The sequence below is a fragment of the Argentina silus genome (genome assembly GCF_951799395.1).
Source record: "Argentina silus genome assembly, chromosome: 14".
In the NCBI taxonomy this organism is placed as follows: Eukaryota; Metazoa; Chordata; class Actinopteri; order Argentiniformes; family Argentinidae; genus Argentina; species Argentina silus.
The window spans coordinates 19678869-19697747 of record NC_139668.1 but is presented as its reverse complement, the minus strand read 5'-3'; the positions used below and the strand labels follow the sequence as shown (position 1 = coordinate 19697747).

General features: G+C 48.1%; 1 protein-coding gene across 1 annotated transcript in view; it reads right to left on the bottom strand.

Moving 5' to 3' along the window:
* Nucleotides 1-3121: 3121 nt before the first annotated feature.
* The window catches only part of nfatc1 (nuclear factor of activated T cells 1), a gene marked incomplete at its 3' end in the record, with an annotated part of 47368 nt that continues 31610 nt past the window's right edge, over nt 3122-18879 (bottom strand). The window contains exons 9-10 of the mRNA XM_083684619.1: nt 15244-15933; nt 3122-3177 (exon numbers count right to left, since the gene is read on the bottom strand). Coding sequence (XP_083540745.1) covers nt 3122-3177; nt 15244-15933 — 746 coding nt within the window. The remainder of the gene's footprint in view (nt 3178-15243; nt 15934-18879) is intronic.

The following is an 18879-nucleotide window of genomic DNA, read 5'->3' as shown; positions in this document are numbered from 1 at the left end:
ACAGTAAGTTTTCACAGCTAAGATACAGTCGAAAAGAAAGCTTTCATATTCTATTCTAATAATCAAGACATTGCTGTCGAATTTGAAAGAGATAATGACTGTATTTATTGACAATACATACAGTACACAAAGCAGAATTGGAGCCCACAAAAAAAAGCTTTTTAAAAATTCATCTGCATATCCTGAACAACACGATAGACACCTTTCCTTTTTCTCTAAGTAAACATGGCTCTATGGCTTCGTTCATTTCCTTTAGTTTCGATGATTAAGACTCATAAATACACACAAATGCATCCAGTATGCTGTTCTAATGGGTGAACCGTTCTATCCTAAACATACAATCATAGCTGGTAGGAGACAAACAATAAAGGGTAAAGCGAAACGTGATTATTTCTCATGTATTCAGCCTTGCTATATAATATAGTGCATTCTACAAACTGAATATTAGTATCAGAGTATAGTTAGCCATTTAATGATACGAGGGGATAAATGACACATCCACGACGACACATACACAACAATAGACGATGAATACACAGAATACATGCCAGGAGAACAAATACGTACAGGACCAGTCAAAAGTTTGGACACACCTTCTCATTTATTGGTTTTTCTTTTTTTCTTATTTATTATTTTCTACATTGTAGATTAATATTGAAGACATCAAAACTATGAAGGAACACATGTGGAATTATGTAGTAAGCAAAAAAGTGTTAAACAAACCAGAATATGTTTTATATTTTAGATTCTTCAAAGTAGCCACCTTTTGCTTTGATGACAGCTTTGCACACTCTTGGCACGGTGTGTCCAAACCTTTGACTGGTCCTGTATAACGATAGAAAAACATGTTTTGAAGATCTTTGACCTCCTGTGTGAGAATGTATTGTTTTTCACCTCGGTTACCTTTTCTTTGGAGTAAAGGAAAATAATAGCTGTGCAGACCGTCAACAGAGAAAGACCTTCCTCCATCGCGATGCTAAATGCTTACATTCTTTAAGAGACAAACATTGCTTGCATATTGCGTTGCTTCCAGGTATCCGAAGTCCCGATCGACAATTTAATCAAAAGTCAGATGATCTTCCTCGGACGTCAAACTAAATTAGATTGTTATTGCTTAGCATTTTACCCCACTGTTCATATCAAAACAAGCGAAACGAACGAACCAGAAGAGAGTTTCAGTAATGTGCATGGGAGAACAGCAGCGCTGCTGTACATGCTCTTGTGTCTTTGGGTTATATTTCAATAGTATAGTTAAATACCGTGTGACGGCCGGGGTTCGAACCCGGGTCTCTCGCATGGTAGACCCAAGCGTCTAACGCTAGGCCAAGAGGAAATCCTCAAGGTCTGAGGGCGAGGCTTGAGTTTCCATGTTTCAGACGGGGCTACCTCGTCACAAGAGAGTCATTCCAAATCACCTCCTACATAGACAATAACAACAAAAGCCATCTATTCCCTATGTAAAGGCTATACATTTGAATAGGCATATGGCAACTGCAGGGTTGGGGTCAATTCCATTTCAATTCAGGAAGTAAACTTTTTGGAAGTTCCAATTCCAATTCCAATTCCAATTCCAAATTCCAAATTCCCTCCATGCTTTTTCAATTAGGAGAATTTAGAACTTCCTGAATTCATTGAATTGAAGTGGAAGTGACCCCAACCCTGATGGCAACGGCATGAAGCATTATGAAGCGCAGCAAAGCGGCCCTTCTCAAAGGACAGAGGCATCACTGGTAGGTGAGATGACATTTTGGCTGTTCAAAAGGCACTGATTATCTCTCTGTTCGCTTGTCTTTATTTACACCCTGATGAAGACATGTCTGTCCAAACGTGGTAACTGGAACCGTAAGCCGACCTAATTAATGACTTTTTAATTTTTGTTTTACAAAAGTCGTGCCTTGGTTTTTGCTGTAGGCTTATCGTTTCAAGTTTCATTCCCTCAAATTGAATGAGATTGAGGACCCTCAAGGCATGTGCTATCAACCCTAAAGGCATGTGCTATCAACCGCACTCTGAAACTCAATGTTGATGCAACTTCGTAAGTCGTGACCGAGTCATAACACTGAAGTCAAGCACAATTGTACAAAACTATACAGATAAATAAGTCAATGCACACTGTAGGACACTGTGCTGTCTGTCTCTACACACATCAAATGGAACATGCATGTCAATCTGCCATCAATGGGGGGCAGGAGAGGCTGTTTGAGGTAGAAATCGGAGGATGGGCTTATTGCAATGCGTGAAGTGGAATGAAGAATGGTATCAAACACGCGTTCCATTCCATGCATTACAATGAGACCGTCCTCCGATTTCTACCTCCAACAGCCTCCACTGGTGGGGGCGGATAAGTGCTGAATTCTCATCATGAATGGATAAAATGTGACCATGAATCTTAGCACAGTAGCTTGGCCACTTGTCCATCATTCATTTCCAGTTGAAGGCACTTTTGTTGAACCAAGCCAGGTATGCAAACTGAAGCTCTACACAGATATACAAAACACGTAAACACTGAGGGTGGAATCCTAACTCCAGATCCACAAGCATAAGTCCAATCATTGCAAACATTTCCCATTGACATCAATGCAAGATTTACGCAAATGTCTGAGTTACGCACGCAGATCGCGAGATAGGATTCCACCCTTACTTACAATATGCAGAAAGAAGTATATATATATAAACATTTTTGGTCCGCTGAAAAGCATACTTCTGAGGGGTTGGGGGGGGGGGGTTGAAGGTTGGGGGGGGGGGTTGAAGGTTGGGGGTGCTACATTGTATGTCTGTATTTATTTTCCATGAGGATATTTGATTTCATACTTTCTTGTACTATGAAGCTACATCTGAAAGGCACACACACACACACACACACACACACACACACACACGCACACACAGTAGATTCTGGTCTTGACATCGTTGACTGAGTCTCTATTTGTTCCCCTTGGTTCTGGGCTTCCTGCACCCTGATGTCCGAGCAGGCGTAAACTGTAAAGTTCTTGGTATGGTATCTCCCTTTATGTCTCAGTCCTCCTGTCCTCCTGTGTCCGTGGTAACAGTGGTGCTATGCGTGACTGCGTCCATGGTAACAGTGGTGCTATGCGTGACTGCGTCCATGGTAACAGTGGTGTTATGCGTGACTGTGGACGGAGATGCTCGACAGGTCGTTCCTGATGATCTCGTTTACTGTGAAGGAGAAAGGAGAAGATATGAATATAAACCAATGTCAGCATAACATAACAGTCCTCCCCACAAAGCACCTTGAAGTGAAATTCATACTCTTTGACTTTGCATGGGTGCCACAGATGTAAACCCTTATACCAAGAGGACGTCCTCATGATACAAGGGGTATATCTGGCCTTAGAGGTCGCAGGCAGGGCTACCTCATCACTAGAGCAGTGATTCCAAATCACCTCCGCTACATGTGCTGTATGTGTTCAGCAGGTCGGTCATCCTAATACATCTTTCTTCTTGGGCTTGGGGTACAGTATGTATTAGTTCAATAAATGGGGCCAGGTTTAACAAATATCAGAGATTAACTAAACTAATTAGGGTTGGGAGAGGATGCAGCCTCTTGCCCTCTTCAAAAGGAATCTATGCATGCTTGAATAAGAGACGTGACATGCTCTCAATACGAAAGTAGAGGATTGTATTTATCTCAGATTTAAAACACATTTCGGTCTTCACAACCTTCAAAGGATCCCACTGCACTTGTGTCTCCTCTCTGTTTCCTGCTTCCTACCACTCTCTAATTGTTCCCAGGGTTCCTACACTAGAGGATCTCCCAGCCCTTTATCAGCTGTGTTCTCTGGCTAGTGAGAGGGACATCACCAGGGACGGCCCTGGACTTTCAGCTGACGGGCGGAGGTTGGGCTCACCCGCACCGTCCACCGGCCCCACAGACCCACCGGCCCCCCAGCCCCCAGCCCACAGACCCACCGGCCCCCCAGCCCACAGATCCACCGGCCCCCCAGCCCACAGATCCACCGGCCCACCGGGAATTCCCCCGGCGCTCCAGATGGCCAATCAGCTGCTGGACATGTCCAAACACAGAGGGGACCAACTGAGGCCAAACAGGTGGAGCTGGTGGAGGTAGAACTCTGAGGACGGGCTCATTGTGATGCATGGAATGGAATGAGGAATGGTGCGTGTGTTTGATACATTTCCTCATTCCATTCCATGCATTGCAATGAGCCTGTCGTCCGATTTCTACCTCCACCAGCCTCCCCAGATACTCATGCACTCCATGGATTTAAAACCATAGGACTGATTTTCCACCACCTCTCTTCCAGACAAGCCCATTACCATATGGGGTAGTGCACAAGTCGACACTTACATGTGCTGTGTGTTACCTTAACCCCAAAAATGGACAATAAAGCTTTCTAACTTCAACGTTGAACCAACTTCAACGTTGTTAGCCAATTGGGACGCGGTGCAAAAGTAAGGACTTATCAGCTCTTTGGCCTCTTGAGCAGGCTGGTCGTATTTCACAACATGGTAACATCTGAGGCTGATGTCACCAAGAATGTTTAAGTAATAACCATGCCACTCCTTCCACTAAGACTGCTCCGCGTCCCTCTCCATCTGTGTTAAAGTTGTTTCAGTATCCGTCCTAAAAACAACACATTCTTTTCCGATGACGGTGATAGGATACAGGGTCAGTTACGCAACACATTTTTTCATTGACACATTCATTGCCTGAGCTGATTGGAGGGAATGGAGGAAAAATCTAATAGCATGTTGAGATTTCCCATGGTTTTATTCCTAGTAGCAATCAGTTGATTTAATACGTTGATTTGAACTTATTTAGTGCAGAAGAAGAAGAAGAAGAAGAAGCCTGCAGACAGAAACTCCCTTCGTAACCAAACAGCTTCTAATAACAGCAGGTCCTCCCTCCTGCTGATCTCAGGCTCACGTCCAGGTCGTCTCTCCTGGACGTGCACACACACACACACACACACACACACACACATATCCACACACACATACACACACACATATCCGCACACACACACATACACATATCTGCACACACACACACACACACACACACGCACACGCACATGCACACACACATGCACACACACACACACACACACACACACACACACACACACACACACACACACACACACAAACAGTGAGCAGCAGCCACATAGGAAATGGGTGAGGGGGGAACACCCCTGGATCCTGGCTGAGAGGGAAGCCAAGCCCACGAGCCTGCAGAGGAATTCCCTCTGACCGGACGCTGGCCCTGCGGCCGCGGCGCTCCCAGCGCTCCCACAGCCAGGAGGCAGGCTGCCGGGGCTCGGGAATACTGTCGGGAAATCTGAGATTCCCTCCAGAACAATGGAATGGAGGCTTTTTCATCTCAGGCTGCGGCGGACGGGGCCGCGGTGGTACAGGCAGCCCTTCCCAGAGCGACCCGGCACTGACCCCGCCACTTCCCATCAACAATCCCACACACTTCCTTCCAACGGCACCGCAGCCCGGGGCGACAGGGCGGGTCTGTGTAGCGGAGGTGGTTTGGAGTCACGCTCTCTCGTGACGAGGTAGCCCTGCTGCCCTGGAGGCATGTACATTCAACTGTGTCGCCCTCGGACCTTGAGGATGTCCTCTTGGACTAATGGCGGACGCTTGGGACACTTCCATGTGGGAGACCCGAGTTCGAACCCCGCCTGTCACGCCTGGCTCGCAGCGTTTGGAGAGTCCGTTCCCATGGAGACCTGACGGTGTGTAAATGTGTGAGAGAAGGCATCGTGGTCCAAACTGTGCGCACGCCATCGTTACTTGATAACAGATGCTACGAAGCACACAGAGCTGAATACGTACAGTACTGTATATGTATATACATGTATACATTCAGTACTGTATATGTATATACATGTACTAGCAAGGTGTACCTAATAAAGTGGCCAGTGAGTGTATATACTCTAGGTAATTAGCAGCACCGAGATATATGTACTGGAAAAACATAACTAAAAACATAACTAAACCACATCCATGGAATCAAACTATGTATCCCTATGAACTAAATGGCCTTCATGAAAACTTCATGAAAAATGGGAAGACCAGGCAATGGCATCCTTCCATACGAAATGAAGGGGGGATTTAAAAACAGACCCAGTTTTGATTGAAGCTCTTTTCTTTTTTTGTTATCGCGACAGACAGGGAATAGAACACAGTCCGAAACCTCATCTCACTCATCGGAGGCTGGTGGAGGCTGGTGGAGGCCGGTGGAGGCCGGTGGAGGTAGAAATCGGAGGACGGGCTCACTGCAATGCATGGAATGGCATGAGGAGTGGTTTTAAACGTGCGTTTGGTACCATTCCATGCGTTACAACGCCGCCCGTCCTCCGACTTCTGCTCTGCACCGTGGCGTTGTCAAGAGTCTAGACATAATGGTAATGTCTTTGGCACGCTGATTAGCCACCCTTAATAGAGGAGCAGGAAAAGGTCCTGAATGTTGGCTGAATAACGGGCGAGAGATCTCACATGAAAGGTGTCTTAGAAACACATGGACACACTGAACCCATTATGAGTCTTGGAGGACAGGGTGTATTTTACAGCGATACGTCTTCATCGAAAAACTTGGCAAGAGCAAGATTGCTGTCAGGGGAGTTATGACATTTATATTCAGGTACTCTAAATCACCTTTTCTTGATCTGTCATAACAGAAGATTCCGGAAAAAAGGGATACCCATTTGGTTTCCAGAGGTTCACCTCTGTGCTTGAGTTTTATCTGTGTGATACATCACCACGGTCAGACGGTTTCCGACCCATCTTTCAGATATTAACAAAGTATGTGCTATGAGAGTTAGGGCTTATGGAAAGAGCAGAGACTAGGCCATCTGCCAAAGGAGACCTTGGGCTATATTTTAACGGCGTAAAAAAACCGGTCTTAGCGCAAACGCGGGCGCTGGCGAGGGGCGCTGACGAGGGGCGCTGACGAGGGGCGCTGACGAGGGGCGTTGACGGGGGGCGTTGACGAGGGGCGTTGACGAGGGGCGCTGACGAGGGGCGTTGACGGGGGGCGTTGACGAGGGGCGTTGACGAGGGGCGCTGACGAGGGGCGTTGACGGGGGGCGTTGACGGGGGGCGTTGACGAGGGGCGTTGACGAGGGGCGCTGACGAGGGGCGTTGACGGGGGGCGTTGACGAGGGGCGTTGACGAGGGGCGCTGACGAGGGGCGTTGACGGGGGGCGCTGACGGGGGGCGCTGACGGGGGGCGCTGACGAGGGGCGCTGACGGGGGGCGCTGACGAGGGGCGCTGACGAGGGGCGCTGACGAGGGGACGCTGACGAGGGGACGCTGACGGAGGGGTCACTGGCGGTGGCGCTACGGGGGTGTGTCTGAAATATTGGTGCTGTTTCGAGGACAGAGTCCTTCAGCGCACCTGAAGGCACTTGAGATGCTCGTTGTCATGAGCGCGCCTTTGTTACCGTTTCCCACGCTTCTGAGCGCAGATGAGATGGAGGTATTTTCACCAGTTACTTCTCCAGACATCTACATTTACATTCATGGCATTTAGCAGAGGCCTTTATCCAAAGCGACTTACAACAAATACATTTGTTTCAGTAAGTGAATCATCTATCCATCAGTCATCATAAGATAAAGTAATCAATGCTCGGACCAGGGGCCATAGGCAGTCACAATGCTAGAAGAAGATTTTTTAACAGGAGTGGGGGTGAAGAGGTCTCTAGGGTTGGGGTTAGGGTTAGTACAGGGGGGTAGTGGGGGTGAAGAGTTCTCTAGGGTTGGGGTTAGAGTTAGTACAGGGGGGTAGTGGGGGTGAAGAGTTCTCTAGGGTTGGGGTTAGAGTTAGTACAGGGGGGTAGTGGGGGTTACCGCGAAGACAAATCGCCTCTATGCCTGCGTCCATTTTGTGCCGGCAGAGGTAGTCCAATTGGAAAATACCGTTGGTAGGATCTATTGTATGTGTGTGAGGCCTCAGCTTCAATATAACTACATTCTTTAATTCCAACTCCATTAGGATATTGATCAAAACAGCATGAGGACATTTTGAGGACATTTGTGGACAAGGTGCATAGCTTAATTTCAGCATGAAACCACACAAAAAGAATTGGGTCAGCAGCTGGGCACTGCATGGTCGATATTGATCGAAATAACATGAGGACATTTTCTTATTTGTGGACAAGGTTCATAACTTCATTTCAGCATGAGGTCCGGAACACAGCTACACAATGATGGGGGTCAGCAGCCGGGCATGGCGCTGTGTTTACCTCGGATTTCAAAGAAGAAATACGCCCAAATCAGTCATCATAAGATAAAGTAATCAATGCTCGGACCAGGGGCCATTGGCAGTCGTAATGCCAGGGGTAGTGGGGGTGAAGAGGTCTCTAGGGTTGGGGTTAGAGTTTGTACAGGGGGGTAGTGGGGGTGAAGAGGTCTCTATAGGGTTGGGGTTAGAGTTTGTACAGGGGGGTAGTGGGGGTGAAGAGGTGATGTGGTCCTCTGTGGCTCAGTCGGTAGAGCATGGCACTGACAATGCTTAGGTTGTGGGTTTGATTCCCGCTGGGACCATATATACGGAAAGATTTATGCACTCACTGCAATGTAAGTCGCTTTGGATAAAACATCAGCTAAATGGCAGATAATATGTGTCATCTGGTCCTGTGTGGCTCAGTTGGCAGAGCATGGTGCTAGCATGGATATAGTTGTGGGTTCGATTTCCACCGGGACCATATATTCCCCAAAAATCATTCATAGTTGTCATTTTGGATAAAAATGTCTGTTAAATGGCATATATTATGAAGAAATAACCACATATTGAAATGGACACCCTTCCGCTCCTCTCCCCAACCCCTGCCACGTGTGTCCTTCCCCGGGCAGCCAGACCAGGAGACCTCCACTGGTCCTCAGTTCCCCCTCCCTCCCTCCCTCCCTCCCTCCCTCCTTTTCTCTCTCTCCTCTATAAGATCTGGCTTTGACCTCCCTCCCTCCCTCCCTCCCTCCCTCCCTCCCTCCTTTTCTCTCTCTCCTCTATAAGATCTGGCTTTGACCTCCTCTCCATCTGGAGGTTATTGGATCTCCCTCCTGTTCCAGCTTCAACCCACTGGGGACCCTTCCGGCTCCAACCTCTCAATACGTACACCACCACCATGTCAGCAGTAAATCTGAGGCATCAATAACATCAGGAAGCTCCCATCTTCACCTGACAAATATAACCGTTCAAGATGGTGGATGCATTATGAGATTGGTTTTAATAGGCTTGTGGATGTATGCCACGTGTGATTCAAGGGACAGAGCGTCTACTGGACGCTGACTATATAGAAATAAAGACTTAAAAAAAACGTTTTTTAAAAAGTTTTACAGAAATAATCATTGGTACCTATAATAATCGTGAAAAATATTGTCTTGTTTACATTAGCCTAAATGTAATACACCATAACACCACAAATGCTGGTGGTAGATAGTGTAGTTCTAGGTCCTGCAATGCTATACCTATTGATTTCCACACAGACACACACACACACACACACACACACACACACACACACACACTAACAAAAACGAAAGAAAAAATTAAATAAATAAAGGTAAATTGGCTGGAGAGGTTAAGAAACCCTGTGTGGCTTGTCAAGAAGCCTCCCCTGTAAAACTTTATAGTGGAAAATGCCTTCTGTTTCTGAATCACTGCAGCTCACTGGGCCCAGGCCCCTTTAAGCTGACACTGCAGAAGATACAGGAAGCCTCCTGGCTCCGCCCACAGAACCCACACCAGTGTCTGTTTACACCCCGTTGCCGTGGGCAACCTGTCATTCTGTTGCCACATTTCATGCGAGGGATCTAATTGAAAAACTCAAACCGTTGATCAGTGTGTGCTTAGAGATGATTCAGACCCAACGCCCTCAACAAAACACTAAAAATAACCTCCTCCCCTACCAACATGACATCAGCGGCACGTGGATCTGGTTACTTTGAGACAACAGTGTCCAACAGCAGTCTGGTGATATCAGAGACACAAACCTCTGTTGTTTAGAAGAAAGGCATCAGATGGGAATGTCTTGTGTCCGTGGCAAGGATACGCTCAGGGAGATACGTTGCAAAAACAATGACTCTGTTTGATAAGAGGAACAAACAAAGTAACCCTGCGTGATTGGTTGGTTTCAGGCCAATGTAACTGATCTGATCAACCACTGAAAGATCAAGTAAACATACTTAAATAGCATTGTGGGTAATCTTCACTGGATATCATATTCTAGCAGCCCCAATGCGAGAATTCATTTGTCAATGAAAAACATCCTTGGTCACAGGCCTACAGGAATTCCAAAATATATATCATATATATTCCATGAAACATTATTGACCCTAAGGGCGCTTATGGTGATTTAACATGCAGGTTTATGGTATTACGTACTTAAGGAGTTGATTTGTTATTCTACGTGTCTAAGTTACAGTTAGTCATAGCAGGAAGTGTTGTCGTTGATATGAAGTAATCCTGTTTCCTGTTATATGGAGGTCCCCAGCAGCTGGAGTGGACTGATAGAGAGACACACACACACACACACACACACACACACACACACACACACACACACACACACTCACACACACACACACACACACACACACACACACACACACACACACACACACACACACACACACACACACACTCACACAAACACACAAACACTCACACACACACACACACACACACACACACACTCACACACACACACACACACACACACACACACACACACACACACACACGATTTCAGCCTGCAGGAAACAGGGAAAACGAGGAACTCCCAAACAATTAGCAGGACAGCTCTGCTAGGCCCATTACAGGTTCAGCCCTGCCAGAAATAACGACTGTTTCTGTCCACACAATACGACAGGACAGCCGGTCCACTGACAAGATAATAACCACCTTGGAGAACTATAAATACTCACCTACAGGACCAGGCACTGAGAAATCACACAGGGAGGGGGGTAGGGGCACGCACTCACACACTCACACGCACACACACACACACACACACACACACACACACAAATACACACACACACATACACACACACACACACACACACACACACACACACACATACACCGTCACGCATGCATGCACCCACACACACACACACACACACACACACACACACACACACACATACCGTCATGCACGCATGCACCCACACACACACGTACGTACACACATACCGTCATGCACGCATGCACCCACACACACACGTACACACACACACATACCGTCATGCACGCATGCACCCACACACACACGTACACACCCCAGAACACATTCATGCCGGGCCAGGCCACAAGATGTTCTTGGCCCTCAGACAGGGGCTCCTGCAGGGTTACTGTTAGTCAGTCCCCCAGTGCGGTCTAGTGGTTAGTCAGTCCCTTATTGTGGTCCAGCAGTTAGTCAGTCCCCCAGTGCGGTCTAGTAGTTCACAGTCACCCTACTGTAGATTATGCCAAATGAAAAGCCAGCTAATATGTAGACGCAAACTGCCTGAGGGAACGAGATAGAGAGAGAGAGAGAAAGAGAGAGAGAGAAAGAGAGAGAGAGAGAAAGAGAGAGAGAGAGAGAGAAAGAGAGAGAGAGAAAGAGAAAGAGAGAAAGAGAAAGAGACATCTCAAATTGTCTCAGGACAAAATGTTTCCATGCTGAAAACATTATCTGGAACTGCACCATTAACTGGGCTTTCCTGTGAACCTGTGGCCTCTCTCCACCTCCATCCCTCTGGAGCAGCCCTGTGGCCTCTCTCCAACTCCATCCCTCTGGAGCAGCCCTGTGGCCTCTTCTCCTTCTCCTTCTCCATCTCCACCTCCATCCCTCTGAGCCTCTGGAGCAGCCCTGTGGCCTCTCTCCATCTCCATCTCCACCTCCATCCCTCTGAGCCTCTGGAGCAGCCGCCCTGTGGCCTCTCTCCATCTCCTTCTCCATCTCCACCTCCATCCCTCTCAGCCCCTGAACCAGCCCTGTGGCCTCTCTCCATCTCCATCTCCACCTCTAACCCTCTCAGCCCCTGGAGCAGCCCTGTGGCCTCTCTCCATCTCCATCCCTTTGAGCCTCTGGAGTAGCCCTGTGGACCCTGCGGCCTCTAACCCAGGCTCTGGGCCTCTGGAGTAGCCCTGTGGACCCTGCGGCCTCTAACCCAGGCTCTGGGCCTCTGGAGCAGCCCTGTGGACCCTGCGGCCTCTAATCCAGGCTCTGGGCCAGACCAGTCTGACTCTCCGTGAGGAAAGACATTGGGAATAAGGGGGGATCCTCTGAATAGGGGGGGGGGGATCCTCTGTAATATTAAACAATATAATATTGAGGGAGATACTGGGATGATGAAAGATGCAGGATTCCCTCTACGTGGTGTGGCTGGTAGGCCCATCAATCCTACAGGACTGCATATGCTCATGATGTGCTCATCTAAAACGAAATGTAAACCAAACTATTTTTTATTTTTATACAATTATAACTTGTACTCTCTACTACTGCTTAAATCTTCACACTAAAGAGTACTGGGCATTTCATCCAGGTATTCAGGCTTGTGGGTAGTTACAAACAGGGGCTCCTGCAACATTTCATCCAGGTATTCAGGCTTGTGGGTAGTTACAAACAGGGGCTACTGCAACATTTCATCCAGGTATTCAGGCTTGTGGGTAGTTACAAACAGGGGCTCCTGCAACATTTCCTGTCTATCCCTCACATATGACCTAAGTGAACTAATCAAAGCCAGGAAGCTTTCTGAACACACACCCCTCCTCATGACTCCGGTTCAGTGGCTCCAGTCTAATGAAAATATTCACAAATCAGATTTCCTGTATGCACTGACACAAATTCAACTGGATCATTTACTGTACCAGCTCCTCATGACTCCGGTTCAGTGGCTCCAGTCTAATGAAAATATTCACAAATCAGATTTCCTGTATGCACTGACACAAATTCAACTGGATCATTTACTGTACCAGCCCAAAGACAGTAGGCGTCTCTGACTGCAATAAAAACAAAAATCTCCTATTTCTCTGTGTGAGCTTTAACGAGTACAGTATGGCCGACAAGGAATTAACGTAACGCCACACCTGAGTAAGTCTATTAAATAAAAGTGGACATTGAACCGTGCCAAAACATTTAACCAAGTGAGAAGCCGCATTACAATGGCATGCTTAGTCAAATAAATCTCCTTCATTTGCCAAAAGAAACTAGGTAATTGAGAGGCCAGGCAGCTCCTCCGAAATTCACATTCTGTCTGTTAATACATGTTATTACCTGTACTGTACTGTATGAGTTACTACTAGGTTATTACTAGGTGACTACTAGGCTATTACTAGGTGACTACTAGGTGACTACTAGGTTATTACTAGGTGACTACTAGGTTATTATTAGGTTATTACTAGGTTACTACAAGGTTAGTCTAACTCCCCTACTCCTGGTCCTAACCCACCAATTTTATGTGTTTAAAAGAGACACAACCCTCTATCAAACACGCTGTACCACATGTGTCACTACCAGGGGAGGCTGGTGGAGGTAGAAATCGTAGGGACACATGTGTTTTATACGATTCCTCATTCCATTCCATGCTTTACAATGAGCCTGTCCTCTGATTTCTACCTCCGCCAGACTCCCCTGGTCACTACTGTGTTACTCTGACGCCCCTACCCCTGATCCTAACCTGCCCCCACCCCTGATTCTACCTCCACCAGCCTCCCCTGATCCGTTTCATGAAGGACAGTAGACCACCACAGTACGTACATCTATCTACCCCCCAGCCCAGGCCAACAGTGACAGCTTCCTGTTTACACAGACCGCTCACAGCCGGCAGGAAGAGAGCATGACAGGAAGAGGGCACAACAAAATGGTCAGACTATTCTATCTAGCAGCCTCCAGCAGCTTCTAGAAGCCTCTAGCAGCCTCCAGCCGCCTCCAGCAGCCTTTAGCAGCCGCCAGCAGCCTCTAGCAGCCTCTAGCAGCCTCCAGCAGCCTCTAGCCGCCTCCAACAGCCTCTAGCAGCCTCCAGCAGCATCCAGTGGCTTCTAGCAGCTTCCATCTGCCTCCAGCAGCCTCCAGCATAACAGCCTATCCAGCTGGGAGATCTGGTGGTGGCAGATGAAGGAGATTCACTTCCACCACTGATGGCTGCTGGTTAGTGAGCGGCGATGGCTAAGCTCTGAGGGCTGCTCCTTCCACGTCTCTGAGGTGGCTGTCCTCCATCTCCTCCTCCTCCTCCTCCTCCTCCTCCTCCTCCTCCACCTCCTCCTCCTCCATCTCCTCCTCCTCCTCCACCTCCTCCTCCTCTTCCCTTCCATACAGTGATTTATACGGGGCCAGGCTCAGCTCTGGTGTCAAGCCCCGGGGAACATCATTTATCCCATTTATTTCAAATCAGCAGCGCAGCAGCGCAGCAGCGCAGCCCCAGCCAGACCCTTAGTTCTGGTGCTGAGAGCCCAGACGGGCCCCAGCCAAGCCGAGCTGGGCCGGTGAGGTCATAAAACTGTGTTTCTAAAACTCCCTCGCTTGCAGTCTGCATAGGAGGAATAAAACAGGTCGTACAACAGTGATGTTTGTTTTATCAGTGGGGCTTGTGAAAGGGCTCGCCTCATTCAGGGGCTTCAAAGTACAGTCTCGACCGCAGACCCACCGCATTTCTGCTGTGATCGAACTGTGATTCACTGTGTCTGCAAGTAGGCCAATAGCACTGGGAGAAGCAGGGGTGTTATTCATATGAATGAATGGATGAATGATGAATGAATGGATGAAGAAATGAATGAAGAAATGAAGAAATGAAGAAATGAAGAAATGAATGAATGAATGAATGAATGAATGATATCTATACCTGTGTAGTAATGCTGTAATTCCTTTAGTAACAACATCGTACTTTGTACAAAGACATTTTCCTAAAAGATCTGTAGCTTAAGTAGGCCTTAATATATATGTAGCTTAAGTAGGCCTTAATGTATCCCGGCAACCCAGCTCCAAAACCACGAGAGAATAATTATTGTAAAAACAATGATTGCAAGTCAATCTCAGAAAAATTGTTAAATGTTAATTTAAGTACTTTGCTGGTCTAGGAGACAAGTGGGCCTGAATAAAACAAATAAATAAAGTTAGTACTTAAGCTACGAGGAATTAATGAAATGGACCCCTGAAAACAAATCCGTGTTAGAAATGCATCAGAACCATTTTGGATCTGGCCCACATCAGAGTTATTGTGCTGTATGGGGCTTGGGAGGATCTGTTGACAAGATGATCATTGGTCACTCACCATCATCAAGATACATCTGGTCCAGCTCCTGTGGCTCCTGTTTGATGTTGACCGTCAGCGTGGCTGGGGGGCTCCCCTCCCCCTGTAGGAGGCTGGCCGAGGGCGAGCGGCCCCCCCTCCCTAGTACTTTGGGCGGCAGCTGCTGTAGGCTCACCGGGCTGGTGCTACCACTGTTGGGCTGGGCTGGCGTCAGACCGTGGGTGGGGGTGGTGGAGGAGAAGGGGCCCTCTGGGCCAGCCGACCCAGGGGTGGAGGGCTGCGAGCCTGGGGAGGAGGAGGCGCTGCTGGGGGGGTAGAGGACCGTCTGCTGGTTCTGGTGGTGCTGGTGCTGCTGGTGGTGGTGGTAGCGACCCGGTGTCTCCTGGATAATGGACACGTGGGACAGGACCGGAGACTGGAGGGGCGAGAGGCACCGGGAGAAGGGCGTGGCCGTCGTGGGCGACAGGTCGTGCAGTTTGGGGCTGGTGCTGGGTGAGGATGAGGAGGACAGCGAGGAGGAGGAAGGCTTCCCTCCCAGTCTCTGCTGGCAGACAGGGTAGGCGCCCAGGACGCAGGGCTGAAGGTCGGAGGTCACGACCTGAGGGGTGTAGTAGGGCTTGGGGTGCAAGGCCAGGCCTGGGGCGCGCTGGGGGCGGGGACACAGCTGGGGGGCGTCGTAGTCATCATGCGGCTCGGTTTTGATTGTGGGAACTGGAAGACGAAAGAGAGGGAGGAGAGGAGGAGGGGAACGATGAATAAACACACGTTCAGACCTCATGTTGAGAGTGTGAGCCAGAGAGTGGGAGAGAGAATGAGAGAGAGAGAGATAGTGAGAGAGAGAGAGATAGTGAGAGAGAGAGAGAGAGAGAGAGAGAGAGCGAGAGAAAGAGAGAGAGAGAGAGAGAGAGAGAGAGAGAGAGAGAGAGAGAGAGAGAGAGAGAGAGAGAGAGTGAGAGTGAGTGGGTTTGTGGCTAGGATACCCACTGCCAAACAAACATTCTCATCAATGAGACTCTGTGTCTGGGCTTGCTGCTCTCCCACCCTGTTGAAAATATTCAAAAACCAGAAGGAAAAAAAAGAAAAAGAGAAAAGAAGGATGAATCATCGCCACCAGAGACTTCCAGCTGGTTCTATAATAAAAAGAGCCTATTTTCTTTGGACCCCGAACCCCAACGCTAATATCCTATAAAAACGTGCGTTATGAAATATGTTGCTGCTGTAGGAGCATCAAACTCAACAGGGTTCTACAACTTAAAATAAATGACTGCTCTCTTTAGAAAAAAAAAAAAAATTCTGCTCGATATATATACTGTTCTATAGGGCTCCTTCAAAGCGTTACAGCCAGAAACCTTGAAGACGTTGTGGCTCGGTGAAACAAAATGGTGGCTGCAAGAGCTTTGAGGATTGCAATGATTATCCTTGTGGGGACCGTGGTTGAGTTGAGATGAGTCCTCTCTCTCTCTCTCTCTCTCTCTCTCTCTCTCTCTCTCTCTCTCCATCTTTCCCCCTCTCTCTCTCCCTCTCTCCCTCTCTCTCTCTCTCTCTCTCTCCCTCTCTCTCTCTCTCTCTCTCTCTCTCCTCTCTCTCTCTCCCTCTCTCTCTCTCTCTCTCCCTCTCTCCCTCTCTCTCTCTCCCTCTCGTCACTGCCATCTCCTTCATCTCCAGTCCTTGGCCAACAGTCCAGATTCCTGAGCGGATCATGTTCAACATTAAAGTTGAAAGTAGGGGCCTTCAATCTGCTTCTGTTTATGACGCTGTGTTCATCTTGTTTAATGGCCGATGCAGCAGTCCAGCGACAACCAAGTGACAGCCCGTGGTCTGAACTTTGAGATTTACAACGGAGCATCTATATATTGTTCCCTAACAAACAACTTTTTTTCAACTTCGTCTCTTCTTCATTCTTTTGGTTTTACTTGTTGGTTTCTGCTTTCTTCTAATGCCGGTGGCTGTTGGAGATCATGGATCAGCTGGGTCTCACTGCGTAGATGGTGCCTGGGTCTAAATGCAAATCCATCCCGTACCTTTTTCTTTTTAGTCAACCAGATTGTGCATCAAGTACTGTATCCGGGGAGGCTGGTGGAGGTAGAAATTGGAGGACAGGTTCATTGTAATGCATGGAATGGAATCAGGAATGGTATCAAACATGTGTGACAGCCTCCCCTGTCAGATACTGTAGTATATATGTTTCAATAGTTTGCTGAAACCAAGAGACACCCAAGAGACACCCAAGAGACACCCAAGAGACAGGCAAGCAGGGTTCTAATTACCAGGGGACGTCATACACACGCACGCACGCATACACTCAACCACCACACACACACACACACACACACACACACACACACACACATACACACACACACACACACACACACACACACACACACACACACACACACACACACACACACACACACACACACACAGCAAACCAGGATACCCCCATAAGAATAGAAATATGTCTGTGGGCCCCCTCCACAAATGTGTCTGATCTACACCCCCCCCCCCCCCCCCCCTAGAGTAGCTGGGTCTCCCCTAGAGTGAGTGTATGATTGGAGGCACGCCTGCGACACCCGGCCCTGCTGAGCGTCTCTGTCAACACCACCGAACAAGAGGAACCCTTGATGAGACGAGTCACGCCAACCGCAGGACCGAAATAGACGGCGCGCGGCTGTGAGAGGAAGCGTGTCTGTCAGCGCAGGAGAGACTGATCCCCACACACACAGACACAGGCACAGGCACAGGCACAGACACAGACACATACAGACACAGACAGATACAGACACAGACACAGACACAGACACACACAGACACAGACACACAGACACACACACAGGCACAGACACATACACAGACACACACACACACACAGACACAGACACAGACACAGACACAGACACACACACACACACACACACACACACACACACACACACACAGACACACGTGGATGATTAGGAGGAGTGCAAATGTTTGCGTAACCACAAAACCTGAGAGTGTGCCTTCACGGTTCCGCGGGACATGAAAATCAGTGATGGGTGTGTCCCGTAATAACACCGCTGCAGCCTGGCGCTGCATACGAGGATCAGAGGGCTTAGCTGCCTTCATGGATATCCACAAATGAAAAGTTGGAAGCAGTCATTTCCATCGAAAGAGCGAGGTCAAAGACAAATACGGACCACATTTTAAATATTTGTACATTCTTCTCGTCCGGCTTCGACGGTACAGTAAACCAACCCTACTGTACTCTTAAAGGGATAGTTAGTTGTTTTTTTTTATTAACAGGAGAGAACTTGTACGGGGGGGTAGTGGGGGTGAAGAGGTCTCTAGGGTTGGGGTTAGGGTTAGTACAGGGGGGTAGTGGGGGTGATGATCTCAAATTAACCTTCTGACTTTGGTAGTTGCTTTGAGGTCATTTGGCCACAAATGTTGAGCTTTGTCTCTTGAACCCATTCACACCCACTGAGTCTTTGTTAGCGGTGGCTAAAGTTAGCAGAAGTTCATAGCGACTATTTAATCATGGATGACACTTTCTCCTGGCCCATGGACTACTTTCAGGGGAAGGAACCATCTAGGGTGTAAAAAAGTGAACTATTCCTTTAACAGCCTGCTGTAATGTAAACTGTTGCCCGAGCTCTAGATACATTTACATCTGAG